The 18,282-nt window shown below is 39.2% G+C and overlaps 1 protein-coding gene across 2 annotated transcripts in view; it reads right to left on the bottom strand.

Moving 5' to 3' along the window:
- The window catches only part of SLC4A5 (solute carrier family 4 member 5), a 765,106-nt gene that overhangs the window by 623,580 nt on the left and 123,244 nt on the right, over positions 1 to 18,282 (bottom strand). The window contains exon 1 of one of the 2 annotated variants that reach the window (XM_044083081.1): positions 10,379 to 10,675. The exons of the other annotated variant lie outside the window; for it this stretch is intronic. Within the exon in view, the coding sequence (XP_043939016.1) occupies positions 10,379 to 10,406 (28 nt within the window). The 5' untranslated portion in view covers positions 10,407 to 10,675. Of the gene's footprint in view, positions 1 to 10,378; positions 10,676 to 18,282 lie in introns of those variants that run through there. 2 annotated transcript variants of the gene reach the window in all.

Here is an 18,282-nt window from a genome sequence, read left to right as displayed (position 1 = left end):
TGAAACCAGTCGCAAAAATAAATGTAAAACACCTACACAAGCTGAAAATTAGCTACTAATTTAAAACCTTGGTTAGCAAAACTCCACTAATAGATAGCACAAAACTATATTTAAAGGGTCTTATGACAATACATGATTAATTTAAAAACACAAATAAAGTTAAATTGTTCTCCCAATTGCTCTCTTATTGCTTTAACTCTCATGCTGTGGCTGAAATGGGTCCCTTATGATCAGCCCACTACCCAGTCAACAAACATAAATAAATATATGAATAATACTCGAGACTTGGGGAAAACAATAAGGAAGCATCTTTTTGGAAAAAGAAAAGAAATCAATTCAGTCTAAACTGATGGATTTTAACTATGTAGCCAGATTAAATAACATATCTTTGACAGATAAAAGGAATCATTTTAATGATTAGAAAACGCTAGTGACTTTTTGCTGTCACATTGGAAATTAGAGATCAAATGTTGATACTACAAATTAAAATCTGATGATTCTGCCCCAACGAAGGCTATAATAATAGCTCTGTTTATATAATTAGACAAGGACACAGCTCTGAATGCAGGCAAAAATATTAGAGTTTTTCTAAATTGTTCCCATTTCATTTTACTAGGACCCAACTCATTAAATCAAGTTTAAAAGAAGTAATTTGTTACAAAAGGCAAGTATAATATTATAGCATGGGTGGGAGAGTAAGTATTGCATAACTAGGGAAAATTCACTGAACTTAATGAACAATAAGCATTTGAATTACACATAAATGCTCCGGTAACTTTTGGCTTCAGTTATATAGATTCATGCATATTCCAAGGCCACTTAACTTCATGACCATTCTTGTCTTGCCAATACTATGTCCCTCAGTCAGCACCTCCTTCCCGCAAGAGTGTCATACCAGCCAATCCTGGAGTGAGTTTATGGTTATCCATGCAGATATCTACTTCACATTTAAAGTATGACAGATAGTTTCACTGCTTAACATGCAGGGGAAGTTTATGCCAAAGATTTGAGAGGTGCTGGGTGATAAATAAAACATGATCAGGTGAGGTTTATCTGCTGGAGGAGTTTTAGATCCCTTGTTCTACTATTGGTGGAGAAACTGGATTTGTGGAAAAACAGAAGACCCAGGATAAGTGGGACAAAGATCTCTATTCAGAAGTCTGTAAGACACTGAATAAAAGGATATAGCTACCTGTCTGTCCTGGTTGCTCAGGGACTTCATACCCATAATGTTTACGGTTAGGAACCTTTGTTTTTTTTTAATTTGATATGTTTAGTGAGATACATCTCAAAGTAAGCATTATACTTCATAACTGGCACATCAAAATAAGGTTGGGAAGACTAAGGGTGGCAGAGTCTATCTTCATTAATGATAGGGACACCTCCAGACTAGTTTGCCAGCATGATCCAGATGCAACTGACAGTTAGAAAGACACCCATCCAAGTTATAGCCAGCTATAGACCCCCCCTCCATGACTCAGGATACACACTCCTCCTACCTGGACATATTTGACTCCATCAAGGTACCCCTTAACACCCTGATCCTTGGTGACTTCAACCATCATAAACTAAGTGAACTATTCCTGCAGTAATGCACTCACCCAATGATTCCTTGACTTCATCAGTTATAACATACTAGACCACTTCGTCTCATCCCCTACAAAGGGAGATAACATTTTGGACTTGGTTCTCACCAACATGGGAGACTGCTGCACCATTCCCATAGTATGTTCTTCGCTGGTGAGATCAGATCATCGGTCTGTCTCATTCAAAGTTTCTATCCTACCCAACCCCCCCCCTCCAGCCATAACCAGGCTAAAATACTTCTCAAAAGCTGACTACAACCTCCTAAGGGAGGGTATCTGTAGCTTCACACCACTGCCCCCCTCAGAGGATGCAGACAACTATGCTGAACAGTATGCCAATGCAGTATACAAGCACCTGCACAACTGCATGGACTCAGCCATACCCAAAGAACTAAGACCTGCTCCTCAAGGAAACAAAAACCTGTCTGGTCCACATCCTTTATTAACAAGCTTTACAACAAAAGGAAGAAACTGTTGTCCAAGGGTAAAAAGGAACAAATTCCAAACTGGAAAAACTCCCTCCTTAGCCTCAAACAAATTAGATCACTAGTGAAAACTCCAATGCCAATTATGAATCAAAACTAGCCTCCAAAACAAAGGAAAACCACAAAGCCTTCTTCAGTTAAATCTGAAACCTCTATGGCAAAGCTCAGGCTTGTTCCAAATTAGTACTTAACAGTATCACTTACACTGAATCTAGTAGCAGATAGGTTCAGTGCAAACTTCACCTCCCTGCCCCCCCCCCAAAGGCCCATTCAACATCCCTGATACATATCCCACACCTCACATCCAAGGCAAAGAACATAGTTTCCATGGGATCTGATAATATCCCAGGCTGTATTCTGCACCATCTCCAGCAAAAACTAGCTTCACCATTGTGCACCCTATTCAACCACAGCCTAAGTATAGGCTTCATTCCAGCAGAGTAGAGAAAAGCCGTTGTCATCCCTTTGCACAATGGTGGTGCCACTATTGACCCTGGAAACTATTGCCCCATTAGCTTGACAAATCTGATCTGTAAAGCCATGGAGTGTATTATTATTATTATAGATCTTGTAAACAAGGACATAGGCAATCTCCAAGCACTTTACCTCACCCAGTTCAGATTTGTCAAGGGCAGATATTGCCTATTGAACCTGGATAACTTCTTTGAGGCTGTCACCAAGGTCCTGGATGAGGGAAAGTCAGTACATACAGCTTACCTTGACTTGGCCAAGGCCTGTGACACAATCCTCCACTCAGGCATCATCGAAAAGCTAATACCACTTGGCATAAATCCCTATCTCATTAGGTGGGTGGCTCACTGATAGGACCCACAAGGTCATAATAGGCACCTCCACCTCTGACAGCAGACCTGTCACTAGTTGTGTTCCCCAGGGATCTGTCCTGGGACTCCTACTGTTTGGATTCTACTTCTCAGTGGTCCAGCTAAAGACAAAAGTCCTGTGGCTGGCCAAGTTTCTGGACAGCTGTAAGCTGGATGCTATCACTGACTCCCCAAATGATGTTAACATACCTCAAGAGGGTTTCACAGCAACAAATGACTGGTGCCAAAGTAATGGCCTTAAGTTAAATGCAAAAAAAAATGTATTATCATACAGTTCAGCAAAAACATGTCCCCTACTGATAACCACATCAATGGCAACCCCCCTAAGCACAAAATCTGCGGTGAGAGACCTGGGTATTCAGGTTGAAAATAATCTCACATTCGACCATCATGTAGTGGCAGTGGTCAGAAAAGCCTTTTACTTGGTTCATCTCATAAGTAAAGGGTTTGCATCCAGAAAAAGGAGGTTATTACCTCTCTGTACACCTCTGTCATTCGGCCAATAATAGAGTATAATGCCTCATTTTGTACGTACCTCTCCAAACATCTGCACCAACTGGAAAGGCCACAAAAATGCCTCACAAAGAGGATCCATGGCCTCCAACACCTGTCCTATGCAGACAGGCTCAAATCACTATCCCCCTATTCAGTATCATACAGATTGCTCAGAGGTGATCCGTGTCTCACCTACAAGGCAATTTCAGACCCTGCCCTACTAGAGATACTCCATATTCATAAGCCTAACTTCTCACGCAATACTTGCTTGAAAGGCCTAAATGTAATATGTGACATCAACAAAACCTGCTGGAGAGACAGGTTTGTCTCCCAGAAGCTGCCCCATCTCTGTCCTATACACATCAAACAGCATACCTCACTGATCCTCTTCAAGAGCAATCTTGATGAGTGGATGGGAGACTACAAATTTGTCCAAGGTGTTCCACCTGTGTCCCTCATTGACAAGGGCAACAAGTGCTAACTGTGGTTCCTTTCTTGGGGGATAAACTCTTGGCTAGGCTTATAAGGGCCTCAGGGCCATTAGCCTAGTAACCTCCTATGGTCAATGCTGAGTATAAGGGAGTGATTAACCCTTTAGACCTTGATTATGGTTCTCTGGCAATTAATTGGGCTAACTGAAAGGATTTCCTGACAACCATTCTTACACAAGAGTCAAAACAGACAACGCTATTAACCCATGTACCCAGGTCTTTAACTTCATATTTGTTTTGTAGAGGTGGATGATGAGATTAGGGACTGTCTACCCAAATCGATGATTCTACACTTTTTAGCATTTAGTTTGAATCTATTTTTAAATATGCCAAGAGTTTAGTATGGTGACTTCATTCTGGAGGGCTTCAGTGTCACAGGGTGACTTACTAATGACCCCCAGTTTACAATCATCTACATACTTTGTTATCCAGAGGTCTTGGCTCTCTGCTTGTACCTACAAGAAGGAAATAACAGAAAGGAATTATCCCAACACAAAACCCTGAGTGTCACCACTGGTCACTTTCATGTTTCCTGACGAGCCGCCTGCAACTCCCACTGTGTGGGTCCTGCTGTGAGAAAATGTGCTACCCATCTTACCACATGTGGGTTGATTTTTAAAGCATTTAGATTTTGTATGATGCCAGCATAGGAATGGAGTCAAAGGCTTTAACCAGGTTAGGATATACTTTGTGCACTGCATGGCTACCATCTACAATGTCTGCCGTGTAACTTTCTCAAAGAAATGAACAAGATTAAACAGACAGGGTCTACCCTTCACAAAACCAAAATGTCAGGGGATCAAGTCTATCAAGATTCTTAGCATCACATTTTATGTGATCAGTTGTATTGTATTCCATGGCCTTACAGATGAGGCTTGTAAGTCTGATAGGTCTGTAACTACTGGAGTTGGATGTGTAGCCACCCTTATGGAGGGGCTTTACCACTGCAATGCACTACTCATTATGGACTAAAACAGTAGCTACCCTTAATTTAAGCAGTTTGAGGAGTGTTTTCTCAATGGCACATTTAACACTATTAATTAGGCAGCAAGTATTTTGGTCTTGGTTAGCACTGTCAATAAATTCTGTTTACAGATAACCAAGGGAGTAAGGGATTCAGATAGTATTGGGTTTTGAATAGAAGTCTCAGAGCTGAAGCTGGCACAAGGATACTGGAAATGACAGTTGGGTTAGAATAGGAGGCTCTATTATAAATCATTTTTGTGCAGTGTAAGATATTGTTTTTTTGGTTTTCTAACTAAAGAAGGATTCATTCTTTGGCTTTAGCAAGCAGCCCAAGTTCATGGGCACCTTTAATGGACCTGATAATGTTCATTTTTTTTGTAAAGAGTTTAATATTATCCATGAAAAGATGAGTTTTTGATCTTCTATATACGTAAAGGGGTGTTTTTCTTTTGCTGTATAGTTTACTCATGGTGGTGGACTACCAGGGTGGTTTGTGTTTGAATTTCCTTTGATATTTGGGTTGATATTGGGATTGCTAGCTCTGTGCATGTGTCTAAATGTGTGCTAAATTCCTTAGTGAAGCTTCCTAATATACTGAGGTCTGTGGAGGTACAGCAGTAAGTAAATAGATATTTCATCACATAGTAGGTTGTGGTTGACATGTTTAACTTAATTGTTACTCTTTTTACAGCATAACATTAATCAGTCATATATAATTTAGGCAGGGAACATACATGGCATTGGAAGGCTAAAATATTCTATAATGAAGTACAACACACAAGGCTACTCCTCAGATTGTAAGCTTATCATGTTGGATTAGTTTGTGCACACTTGAGATCTTTAGAGCTATGTTTTCTTGCGCCTTATGATCCTGGTAGGGTCACCCTTATGAACATGGCCTGACATGAGTAGTCAAACATATAGCAACCCCAAATGCCCCCATGACAGTTTATCTAGAGCATCTGAGAACCTTGACCAGAATAGGGATGCTAGGACCCATTACAGGAGTCAGGCCTAGGTGTGATGATTGCTAGAAAGCAACTGTGGCCAGGTGGCCCATGCAGCCTAGCTAGCTTCAGGTGAAAAAGCAATGTGGACTCAGCCAGTAGTGGAATGGATTAAGATGGGATAGATCCCAGGAATGTGACTGGCTTTTGGATATGAATCACATTACTGTTAGGGAAGGATCCAAGGCTTGTGCTTAGGTTGAAAATGTTTAGCTACATGTAATGGGCTTTACCTCTGTACATAGCACTGGTTTTGGAACTAGACTTTTTGAATAATGGTGGCCTCTCTCCTGCTTTGGTTCTGAACCTCAGAAGAATCCTGGATGGATGTGGAGATATGCCTAAGCCCCAAAGCTGAGTACTCTTCATTTGAATCATGTACCAGTAAACATGCCTCTCAACCTTTACCTGCAGAGTTGTAGACAAAGCAAAAATAATTAGGGAAAAGACCTCAAATTATGCATACTTTTAGAATGTTAATTCTATTAATTTAGAGCATTTCATAGTAATTTCCAGTTTTATAAAGGATCATGGAGCAAAAGTTTGAGAAAAAAATTTGGGACTTGTATATGGATCATAGGTATAGTAAATCTGAATGCTGTCTCAATTCTACTGCAAGATGCAGACAAGAACACTCACACAAACTGGCAGCCTCCTTCTAACACTGGTCTCCACTTGGCCTAAAGCATCCAATCTTCACAGGAATGTTTTCTCCAACAACCCTCCCAAATAGAGGAGAGCAGGCAGAACCTCTCTCTTCCCTCTGCAGCTTTAAGCAAATGTTAGTGAACCAGAGTCACCTGGATCATAGACAGGGCTTCATCCGTGAATGTTCTGTGCCCCAGTAGCAGAGCTGGCAGACTGAAGAGTCAGTGATTTAGCCACCTATAAATATTTATGGCTGCCTAATGACCACTGCCAGCTTGTGGAACCTCATTACATTATTTATGACTATGTAATGGCCAAAGGGTCTTATATATCTTACTGACTATCCATATCCCACATAACACAACAGCTTGGCCAAAACAGTTCTTTAATGACAGCCAGGGTGCATGTGTTTGTAATGTTTGTGTTTGACCTTAGAGTTTTACAAGGTAATATAACAGTAATAAAACATACCTTTTTTTTTTTGCATGATGTAAGCCTTCATATACCTCCCATGTGGGGGCAGAGACCCACACCCCCTTATTTTATTATTCTCACTCATAGATTGCTGACCTCATTGAAAGAAAGTATAATGCCTGTTTCAGTTCTTCTTAATGACACACTGGCCTAGAACCAGCTGTAGCTTGCTATCATCTAAGTACTTTCTAGCTGCTTTTACGTTTTGGTAGTTATTTTTGGATGTGTTGATGAAACCATTTATGGATCTTTGATTACTAGTGGGACGTAGCTGTAGTTAGAAAGTAAACCAGTAAAAAATGGCTCTCACACCACTGAGAAGCAAGCAATAAAACATGTGCAAATGCTAACCTGAGTAAATTAACTCAAGCTTAGGTGATCTTAACAAGTGACTGCAAGCCATGGCTCACTGTCCCCTTACATTTATGGGTGTTCCTCCCACTTATATGCATTAAGAGATGGTGTATCACCTCATTACCGTCATATTCTGCCTGACTCTGGCCCAGTCAATAACTAATAATGTGGTAAAAGTTTTACTTTGACAGCACTGTCTGAAACCAGAGTTTTCATTTTATAATAAAACATGACTTGCTTGCACCACTGTGCAGCTCTAGAAACAACCAGCAGGCAAGACAGAGTTCTGGAACTTGACTGCCAAGTTGGAAAAGTATAAGGGATCACTTGGCAAGTTATGATTAACTTTATCAACTTTAGTAAAGCCTGCACAGTTGATATCGGCAGACTAACAAACAACTCACTTAAATTACTTTAACATGAGGACAAAGCATCCCAATCCTCCACCTCATACAGAACCCACACCCTTTGTAACGCCTAACAAATATAAAACAGACCAACAAAGTCATTTTGGGTATTTAGTTATACCCGGAGGGAGACTGTTCAATATAGTATCATTGTATAATTCCTGACTGAATAGGTTTCATAAATCAGCCCTTGGAAGATTGTATGAATGCATCTTGGAGTCCAGATGAGTGTGGATCTTTCAGAACTGCCACTCAGGTCTCCCTACATGGCTAAATGCAGGAGGGTAGATACCATATTTATTTATACTTCCGTACCTCCTGTATGTACATTTATTTATTTTTTTTTAACAATTTTTGTGGGGGCTGATAGTTGCCCACCTTGTTGACTTATCACTTGAAAACCACAATAAACTGTCCATTGCTACTAGTGTTTTTTCCACTCATTCCCAGGGATTCTAGTAAGGAACCCTTTCCATGACTAGTCTAACGATAGCTAAATATTGCTACTTCTCATGCTGGGAAGCTGTATCACTGGACAGAAAAGCCAGCCAGCCTGGTTGTTTGTTGTTTTTCATCCACTTGTACATTTTTTACATACTTCTGTAGTTCCCTTTCCTAGGCCCTTTTCTTACTTTTTTTTTAGTCTGTACTCTAGACATTAAGTATTCATGAATCTTAGATCTTCTAGCCATTTCACCCTCTTTTGCATGTTACCTTGCACCTCCTAAATCATTTTCCTTCAAAATACTTTGTCATTTCCTTGTAGAAAAATAAGGCTATACCTCTGCCCTAATCTGTTAGTTTAGACCCAGGCTTTGCTGCTTTGTCTCCTGTACTTGTAATGTATACCCAACTTTCATCAACAACACACATTTGTCTGTCTGTTAAAAATGTCTATTTTTTAGCGTCATTACTTCACACTTTAGAACAATGCTCTACCAAGCTCCACGATCACTGTTCTATAACACACACATATATATATATATATATATATATATATATATATAGATAAATAGAGAGAGAGAGAAGTATGCACATATGTACCAACACGGATTGCAGGCACAAAGACACACATTATATATATATATATATATATATATATATATATATATATATAAAGAAAGAGAGAGAGAAAAGTATGCACATATGCACCTACACTGATGCAGACACACACACACACTGTATCAAGAAAAATTTAACTTTGAAAAATAAAAAAAAAATTTTGAGAGAAAAAAGAAAAATTTAACTTGAGTATTCTTTCTCTGACTGTACAAGAACTTTGTGACTCATCTGTACAAGCAAAAGGCATAATTTTGTTTGAAACAGGAGGATTGTAAACAGATAACGTCATCACTTTTTCTGCTGGATGAACACAGCTAAAATCTTCCACAACTGACGAGTTTGCCATGAAAATGAACATTTTATGTCTGACATGTCTAACAAATAGTTCTGCAGATGAAGGAAGTCAGGAAAAGATCTACGCTAGCAAAGACTGTCAATGACACAAGTTAATACTGGGCTTAAGTATTAGTCAGCTTAAAATTACAAATGGAAAGTGAAGTCATAATGTAACAGTAAAGTCATAACATAAAAGCAACAAGTTAGGAAAGAGTACACAGTGTTTTTTGAAAGAATCTTCAAACACTGGATGAAGATGAATATCTTTTACTGTTTCAAAATTAATTTGATTCTTTATATGTTTTAAAGCGGTTGTTAAACAATCTGTAATTTGGATTTCCTGCCTAATTTTTATCAAAAGTTTATCTTTTATAGTTATTGTTTTATACATTTCATTCTAGTCCTAACTAATACTTTTCTTCTCGTGTATTAATTAGCAAATTAGTATAACCTGTGTTTATTAATTTGCATGTTATTCTAATTAATGCTAATTTAATCAGCATCATTTACCTACCTAAGACAATTTTACATTATTTTCTTTTCATAGAGGTCTGCTCCTGGCAAAAATAAATATATATATATATATATATATATATATATATATATATATATATATATATATATATATATATATATATAGATAGATACATACACCTGAGCAAATATAAGAAGTAGAGTTTAAACTTTGATTTTGTTTTGAGTATGGTATTAAGACTTTTTGCAGTGATGAAATTATTATATTTATTTTTTCAGAAGGTATTTATGCACACCTGCTGCAGATTTTCCATTTAAATTTAACCAACTGTTGATGCTGGTGTTCTTATATTTAAGAAAGAGTACAATGCATTATGTTGCTAGCTTTCAAATTCCACAAATTTAGGTCACTGTAATTTATCCTGTTTCCTTCTTTCTGTCTTTTTGTTTTTTTTCTTTTTTGGCCACTTGCCACTCTAGGAAATTTAAACCTGATTTGACAGAGCCAGTACGTCTCTACTTGTGTCAGATCAAAACTAAAATCTGCATTCATGAGTCCATGGCTCCAAAAGGGATCCCTTGCCTTCCGCACAGTTTGATTTTGTTTACAGTTTACCCGACATCTCATCTTTAAAATCACAAACAGAAAAAAAAAATCAATGCAGCTCTGCATGGTGAAGTTTATGAGCAGATGTAAATATTTTAAACATATTCATAAAAGAAAAGCCATTACAATGGGTATGGCCCCTACCTGTTGCATTAATAATGTTGTCATTCATTTTAATCCAGATGCAGAGTCACCCTCTTTGGAAATAAAATCCAGCAGCTTTGCTTCTGCTACCCTTCCCTCTGCCAAAGCCTGTAAAACTCTTCAGCTTAGTGAGGTGATTAAACTGAACAGCATGAAGTTTAACATACTTCAGTTTTGTTGACGTCTTTCACCAGTACCTAGCAAGGTTGCTTACTCAAGGCGCGGGCACTCCACTGATCTTCTTTCATGTTGTGCATGGAGGATTATGCTGAAACAACATAGTTTCAGTGCCTTGTGTTTAAGGGCCCCATCTTTACTGACAGGGGGGAACAATTAAAAAAAAAAAAAACTGAATATACATTTAGTATATACTTGTCTATATTACTGAAGGTTTGTTAGGTCAGTCTGCTGCTGTTCTGTACAGGGATACCAGGTAGACTGAAGGCAACCAATGTATTATTGTATATGTTTGACAGCAAAGAAAACTAATTCAGGCTGGACTTGTCAAAATTTTATTTTGGTATCTCATGAAAACCTAGGAGATTTCATGGGCTGGTTAGAATAAAGATGACTGAACATTCCATAAACTTCTCACTTTCATTGGTATGAGCGGAAAGGTACAAAACCTGCATCCTATGACATTACTGCCACCTAGTGGAAATCACGAGTACTACAACAGTGTATGATACTCCTTGACATTTTCTACAGGTTGCGCCCCCTGAATCTGCTTATACCTGTAAGCACCTACATTAATATACTATCCAAGTGTACGACAGGTAGTCCCTGTTGATCTACTTAGCTTCTACAAGGGACAATTGTAAGCTGGGTGTTAAGCATTAGTGTCTGTAACTGACATGGCTTATGTGTTAATCTCACTGCTGGTACATCTACATGAATTGAGCAATACTTTGATATTAGAATGATATAAGGATAGCTATCTGTGATTGCTTTGGCAATCACTCTAATAATTTCACAAAGAAATGTCAACTTAGCCACTAGCCAGCATTCTAATGCACATATATAAGTCTCATACAATATCCTAACAATCTATAGCTCACCCTCTTCTTCTTTCAGCTTTTCCCGGTTAGGGGTCACCACAGCGGATCACCTGTCCACTCATGAATGGCAGTGGAGTTTTAAGGTGTCGAGTTGCCAGCCCGGCACCCAACCTTCCACAGAAGGCACAAACACACTCACACCTAGGGCCAGTTTAGAGTGCCCAATCCACATACAGCATGTCTTTGGGATGTGGGCGGAAACCGGAGCACCCAGAGGAAACCCACATGACCACAGGGAGGAAATGCAGACTCCGCACAGAAGGCACCCCAGCTGAAGATTGAACCAGAGAACCTCTTGCTCTGAGGTGACAATGGTAACCGCTGCACCACCGTGGCCGCCCTATGTCCCATGAAATCCATACCTCATACTGAGACCTACTGGGGACACTCACCATTCAACCAAATACCATACACATGGGAGACATTAATTATCCCTCTGTAAGGTGGGAATCATACTCAACCCCAAATTTGCAGGTGCAGAGAATTTCTAGTCTTTGTAAACACAAACACCCTGGACATGCCTACTAGAGGCAGAAACATATTGGACCTGGTGCTCACAAATTTGAGACAGCGCTGCACCCCCCTATCCCCAGTGTCATGCCCACTCTGATAACGTCAGACTGCAAAGCAGTCTCATTCAAAATAAAAAAGCAATTCTGTAATCCAGGCAATGCCTATAAAAGTTATAAACTACTCCAAGGTAAACTACCTTCTGTTAAGTGATAACCTGTCAAACTTTCAAGCCCCATCAAACCCAGATAACAAAGCAGCCTATGTGGAATTAGTTACAGAGGCTATGTACAACCATATCAATGATTGCACAGAGGTTGCTCTTACTACCAGAAGTAAGCTTGAAACTAACTCAAAAAACAAACCACCCTAGTGGAATCCAAAACCGAACATGTTGTACAACAAAAGAAAAAAAGTCATATAAAATTAGGAAATATAACACAAAAAAAGATAAAAACTCTCACACTAATTACATCCAATAAAGCAAATTTTGAGGTAAAAATAGCATCCCAGGCCAAGGACAACCATAAGGTCTTTCTTTAAGTATGTCTGAAACCTCAAAGGCAGCACACCACAGTGTGCTGAACTGTTGGTGAATGAAGCCATGTTCACAGAACCAAGATATACAGCAAATTTTCTGGCTGAAAATTTCAGCTCCAACTTATCCTCAGGTGCCCACCATCTAACTTAACCCTTCCAAATATCAGTAGAGAGCAGGTCTTAGATTTGCTGTATAAGGCCAAGAATAGAGCTTCAATGGATCCTAATAATATCCCAGGATGCCTCCTAAATACTATGAAATATGACCTATCAGGGGCACTTGTGTCAGCATCCAACCATAGCCTCTGCACAGGCTTCATGCCACATGAATGGAAAACTGCAGTGGTCATTCCTATACACAAGGGTTGATCATTAACCAATCTCAGGAATTACAGACCCATTAGTTTGACTAGTCTCATATGCAAAGCCATGGAAAGAATTATCATAGAAATGATTAACAATGACATAGGAAACCTTCAGACACTGGACCCAACACAGTTTGGTTTTGTCAAAGGCAGGTCATGCCTACTGAACCTGGTGGACTTCCTTGAGAAGGTCACCAAGAAAATGGATGAGGGCAAAATGGTGCATACTGCCTATCTTGAGCTAGCTAAGGCATTTGATACAATACCCCACTCTCATGCATAGTAAACAAACTCAAGGAATTAGGCATATGCAACTCACTGGATAGCCAGATGGGTCACAGACAAGACCCAGAAAGTTAGAATTGGAGAAACCACTTCCATAAAGAGGCTAGTGACCAGTGGAGTCCCTCAGGGCTCTTTGCTGGATCCACTCCTCTTTGGCATCTACTTTTCTGAAGTCAAGGCCAATGTCAATGTGCAGATGATTGCAAGCTATGAGCAATCATTGAAACTCCCCAAGATATCAGCATCTTACAAGAAGTTCTAACACAGACAAATGGCTGGTGCGATAAACACGACTTAAAAGTCAGTGGTAAGAAATGAACAACTGTACCTTTTGGGAAGTGAGCCACCCAGAGAAACTATTGCTGTGAATTGGAGAGTGTCTGAAGAATATATTTTCATACAGGCTTTATTTTCTGATAAAGATGCACCTACAAAAGCATTTATACTCCTCAATTTAGCTGGCTCAGAAGCCAGTGAGATGGAATGTTCATTTGTGTATGCACCTGCACTGGATGCAGGGAAGGGGGGAAATCACCATTTTGTGTCACTGGCTGAAATGCGGTAAGACCTCGAGTGCTTAAAATGTAAATTTAGAGAAATGTGTAACCCCTCAAATGAATATTACAATGGAAAAGCAAATATTTTACACAAATAATCAAAAAACCTGGTGAAACTATAGCAGCATATATTACTGACTTGAGAATTAAAGCTAAAACGTGCAGAGTTGGTGATTTACGAGACGAGTTGATAAAAGACAGGCTTGGGTGTGATGTTAATAATGATGCAGTGAGAAAGATTTTGCTTCAAGACAGTGATTTAAACATTATGCAAAGCCATAGAGATTTGTCAAATATATCAGCTAACAGAAAAGCACACAAATATGCTTACAAATGAGAAAATCGTGCTTGCAATATCTACCACTGAGAATGTTGATAGCGTACAGCAGAGAGGTAAGATGAAGAGGAGATTCAGATTGATGGCGGAGTGGTTCTCACATGCCATTCTGTTGGGAACCGCTATGACTTGCAGTTTTACGTAGTCAGAAGACACGTGCAGTCACTGTTAGGCCTCAAAGATAGTTTGAGAATGGGACTGGTTTCATTTAACAAAAATTCACAATACAAGTCTGAACAATGATAGTTTTACATAGAATACTTTTGGTGATATTTTCAGAGATGAGCTTGGCAATCTTCCAGTCATATAGTTCATGAAGTAAGACCAGCAAGGAAACTTCCAGTAGCAACGCAGAGCAAAGTAAAAGCAAAATTAGACAAAATGGTGAAATTAGGCATAATTACCCCAGTGGAAGAACCAACTAAATGGGTATCCTCCATAATCATAGCTCATAAGAAATGCTCAGATGATATTTGAATATGCATTGATCTGAGAGATTTAAACAAAATGCTTAAATGTCCTCATCATCCGATGTGCACAGTTGAAGAAGTAGCTGTTCTCATGCCAAACGCCACTATTTTTTCAGTCTTAGATGCAAAAAGTTCATTTTGGCAAATTTCACTGGATTGCAACTCTTGATTGTTAACCACTTTCAATACACCATTTGGAAGGTACAGTTTTTTGAGAATGCCATTTGGGATAAGTTCTACCAGTGAAGTATTTCAACGTGCGATGGAGCAAATTTTTTCAGATTATCCATGTGCCATCATAGTAGACAATATTATTTTAGGGGGCAATAGTAAAGGAGGACATGACAGAAACCTAAAGAAAGTTCTGGACCATGCATGTGAAGTCAGTCTTAAACTGAATCCTCAGAAATGCAAATTCAAGTTGAATGAAGTTACTTATGTGGGCCATTTGTTTGCCAGTTCTAGCTTACAACCAAGATCTGTCTAAGGAGGCAGCAATTTTTGAGATGCTAGTTCCAGAAAATGTTACATCCTTACATTTTCTTGGTAAGGCCAACTATTTAGGAAAGTTAATCCCAGACTTGAGTGAGCTTTCAGCACCGTTATGCTAGTTGACACGCAAAAATGTAAACTGGTCCTGGTTAGAACAACACCAAAAAGCATTTGACGTTCTGAAACAGAAAAATGCCAGTCCAACCACATTGAGATATTATGATATTCCCAAACCAGTTACTCATTCTTGTGATGCTTTAAAGTATGGTTTTGGTGCAGCATGTCTTTAGGAAGGCATACCAGTAGCCTATGCATCCAGAACTTTAACTCAAACAGATGAATTATGCACAAATAGAAAAAGTGCTTTTGGCAGTAGTGTTCACACGTTCGAAGTTCAGTGATTATATTTATGGAAGACCTATCCAAACAGACTGATCACCAATTTCTAATGACAATTCTAGAAAAGCCATTACATCAGCCTCGGCACCCTTGACGTTAAACTTGTAGAAGTATAATTTCAATATTGTCTATACCAAAGGCAAATACTTATACCTGGCTGATGCTTTGTCACGAGCACCCAGACAAACAGAGCAATATGAAAATGAGAAAGCAGACTTTGAAGTCATTGAAGTCAGAAATTTTTCATTATGTCTTGATGAGCTTAGAAATCACATAGCTTCAGACCCAGTTTTACAGAAGCTGAAACATGTTATCAGTAAAGGATGGCCCATGTGACAAATCAGTCTACCAATTGACATACAGCAGTATTTTCCTTACTGAGATGAGCTCATGATGGAAGATGAAATCATCATGAAAGGTACTAAAGTGGTAATTCCTAAAACATTACAAAAGGAATATATAAAAGTTTTTCATCATGGACACCTGGGAACTGATTCTACCAAAAGACCAACAGGCATAGTATTTTTGGCCTTCTATGTCAAAAGATATGGAGAAGGAAAGTAACATATTCAGTTTGTGATTGTAAACTGCACTAACAAAAAGAACCACTTCAGCTAAACCAGATTCCTGATTTACCATGGTCGACGGTTGCTACTGATATTTTCAAATGGAATGGTCAGCATTACATAGTGTTAGTAGACTCTTATTAGAATTGGTTTGAAACTGACCTTCTTCCTAGCTTAACATTCAGCACTGTCATTACTAAGTTGGAGAGACATTTTTTCTGTCCATGGTAGTCCGCATAAAGTCATTTCTGACAATGGTGCACAGTTTACAAGTCAGCAGTTTAATTTGCTGAGTCATTGGACTTTGTCCATGTTACTAGTAGTCCTGAGTATCCACAATCCAATGGATTAGCTGAGCATGCAGTTCAAAGTGCCAAACATTTGTTAGAGAAATCCAAGAGAGATGATACCAATGTTTTTCTTAACCTACTTAATCTCAGAAACATTCCACAAGATAATGTGCTTGGTTCACCTGCTCAGAGGTTAATGTCCAGACAAACAGGAACAACTTTACCAATCAGTAAACACTTGTTAGTACAAATGTGAAGGCTCAGCTTTTTGAAAAAACGTTAAGTCATGTTGTACTACAAGTCCAGCAAACCTCTGAGACCATTAAAACAAAGAGTAGTGTAAATTCCTCAAGTAATCCTGATGTATCCCCTGAAGTTCCAATCAAGAGAGAATCCCCAGAGACTGTTCCTGTTACTAAAGCCAATCATAATTTCTATATGACCAGATCAGGTAGAATTTCCAGACCCAATCCGAAATACACAGCAACTTGGACTTGAACTTCTTTATTGTTGATATGTTGTTGAGATATCTAGCATATAAAATGTTTGTTCAACACACAATGGGAGAACAAATTAAAGAGGGAGGATGTAGATCAGTGTGCATGTTAACCCTAGTCAGCCACTGTAGCTAGACAGCACGTGCTATATAAGTACTGACAACATGCAAGAGCGGTGTCATTTTGTACAGTCAGCCAGAGTGAATGCAGTCATGAATGGAGATGCACATGCGAGTGTGTTTGAAGTAATGAGTGAATCAGTTAGCCTAAGTACATGTTCCAGTTACAGTTCCTGATGTGTTCATGTACACTAAAATATCTTGAACCCATACACCACTTCATCATCTCTTTTGAATACATGAGACAAGCGACAGGCATCAAAGCTGTCACTGTCCATAAAGCCGTCTGAATTTTAAGAACACAGCACACACACGCGGTCGTGTGCACACACACAAACTTCCTCAATTTCTGGCATTTGTGAAACTGCAACTACTTTACATTATTTTTTGCTAGTCCTTTAATATTTGGTGGATGCAGTGGATTCATATTTAATGCACTTACTTCTGAGGTGAAGATGAGAGTACAGGTAGGATGGAGTGGGTGGAGAAGAGTGTCAGGAGTGATTTGTGAGAGACGAGTACCTGTAAGAGTGAAAGGGAAGGTCTACAAGAGGGTAGTGAGACCAGCTATGTTATATGGGTTGGAGACAGTGGCATTGGCAAAAAGGCAGGAGTCAGAGCTTGACGTGGCAGAGTTGAAGATGTTAAGATGGACAGGATTAGGAATAAGTATATTAGAGGGTCAGCCCAGGTTGGAAGGTTTGGAGACAAAGCCAGAGAGGCAAGATTACGTTGGTTTGGACATGTGCTGAGGAGGGATGCAGAGTATATTGGGAAAAAAAATGCTAGGGATGAAGCTGCCAGGTAACAGGAAAAGAGGGAGGCCTAAGATAAGGTTTATGGATGTAGTGAGAGAGAACATGTAGGTGGTTGGTGTGACAGGGCAAGATGCAGAGGACAGGAAGAAATGGAAACAGTTGATCTGCTGTGGCGACCCCTAACGGGAGCAGCTGAAAGAAGAAGAAGAAAGACTTGCAAGTTCATCCTCAGCCTGATACATGTTTTCCCCTCTGAAAGTGGGAATGCATCTTATGGGTGATATCTGGCAAGGTGCAAATAGGCTTCAGAAGTACTTTAGATGTAATTCCTAGGATTCTGTGACTTTAAAAAACATTTGGAGCTCCTTGATGCACTCAGAATGCTGAAACCTATGGAAAAAGAGAAACAAAACAAAAGTATTATTTAAGACAAGCAGGCTTCTCCATTATACTGAACGAGTGTCTTAGAATGTTCTTTCTTGACTATGTACATTTCACTGTGGGGAGGTCTGCACAGACATATTTTAGATGTCACTCAGTTGAATGTCATTTTTGTCAGTCATTTCAAACTTCTCATGGTGCTGAGGGATGAAGCCCTGACTGTGAAACCAGATGACTGAGTAATGACCCAGACACCAGACGTACTGATTATGAAGTGTAT

This window comes from Protopterus annectens, chromosome 9.part0 (assembly GCF_019279795.1).
Source record: "Protopterus annectens isolate FY-2018-M chromosome 9.part0, PAN1.0, whole genome shotgun sequence".
Lineage (NCBI taxonomy): Eukaryota > Metazoa > Chordata > Ceratodontiformes > Protopteridae > Protopterus > Protopterus annectens.
Note: the sequence above shows the minus strand (reverse complement) of the source record. Positions and strands in the feature narration are given on the sequence as shown.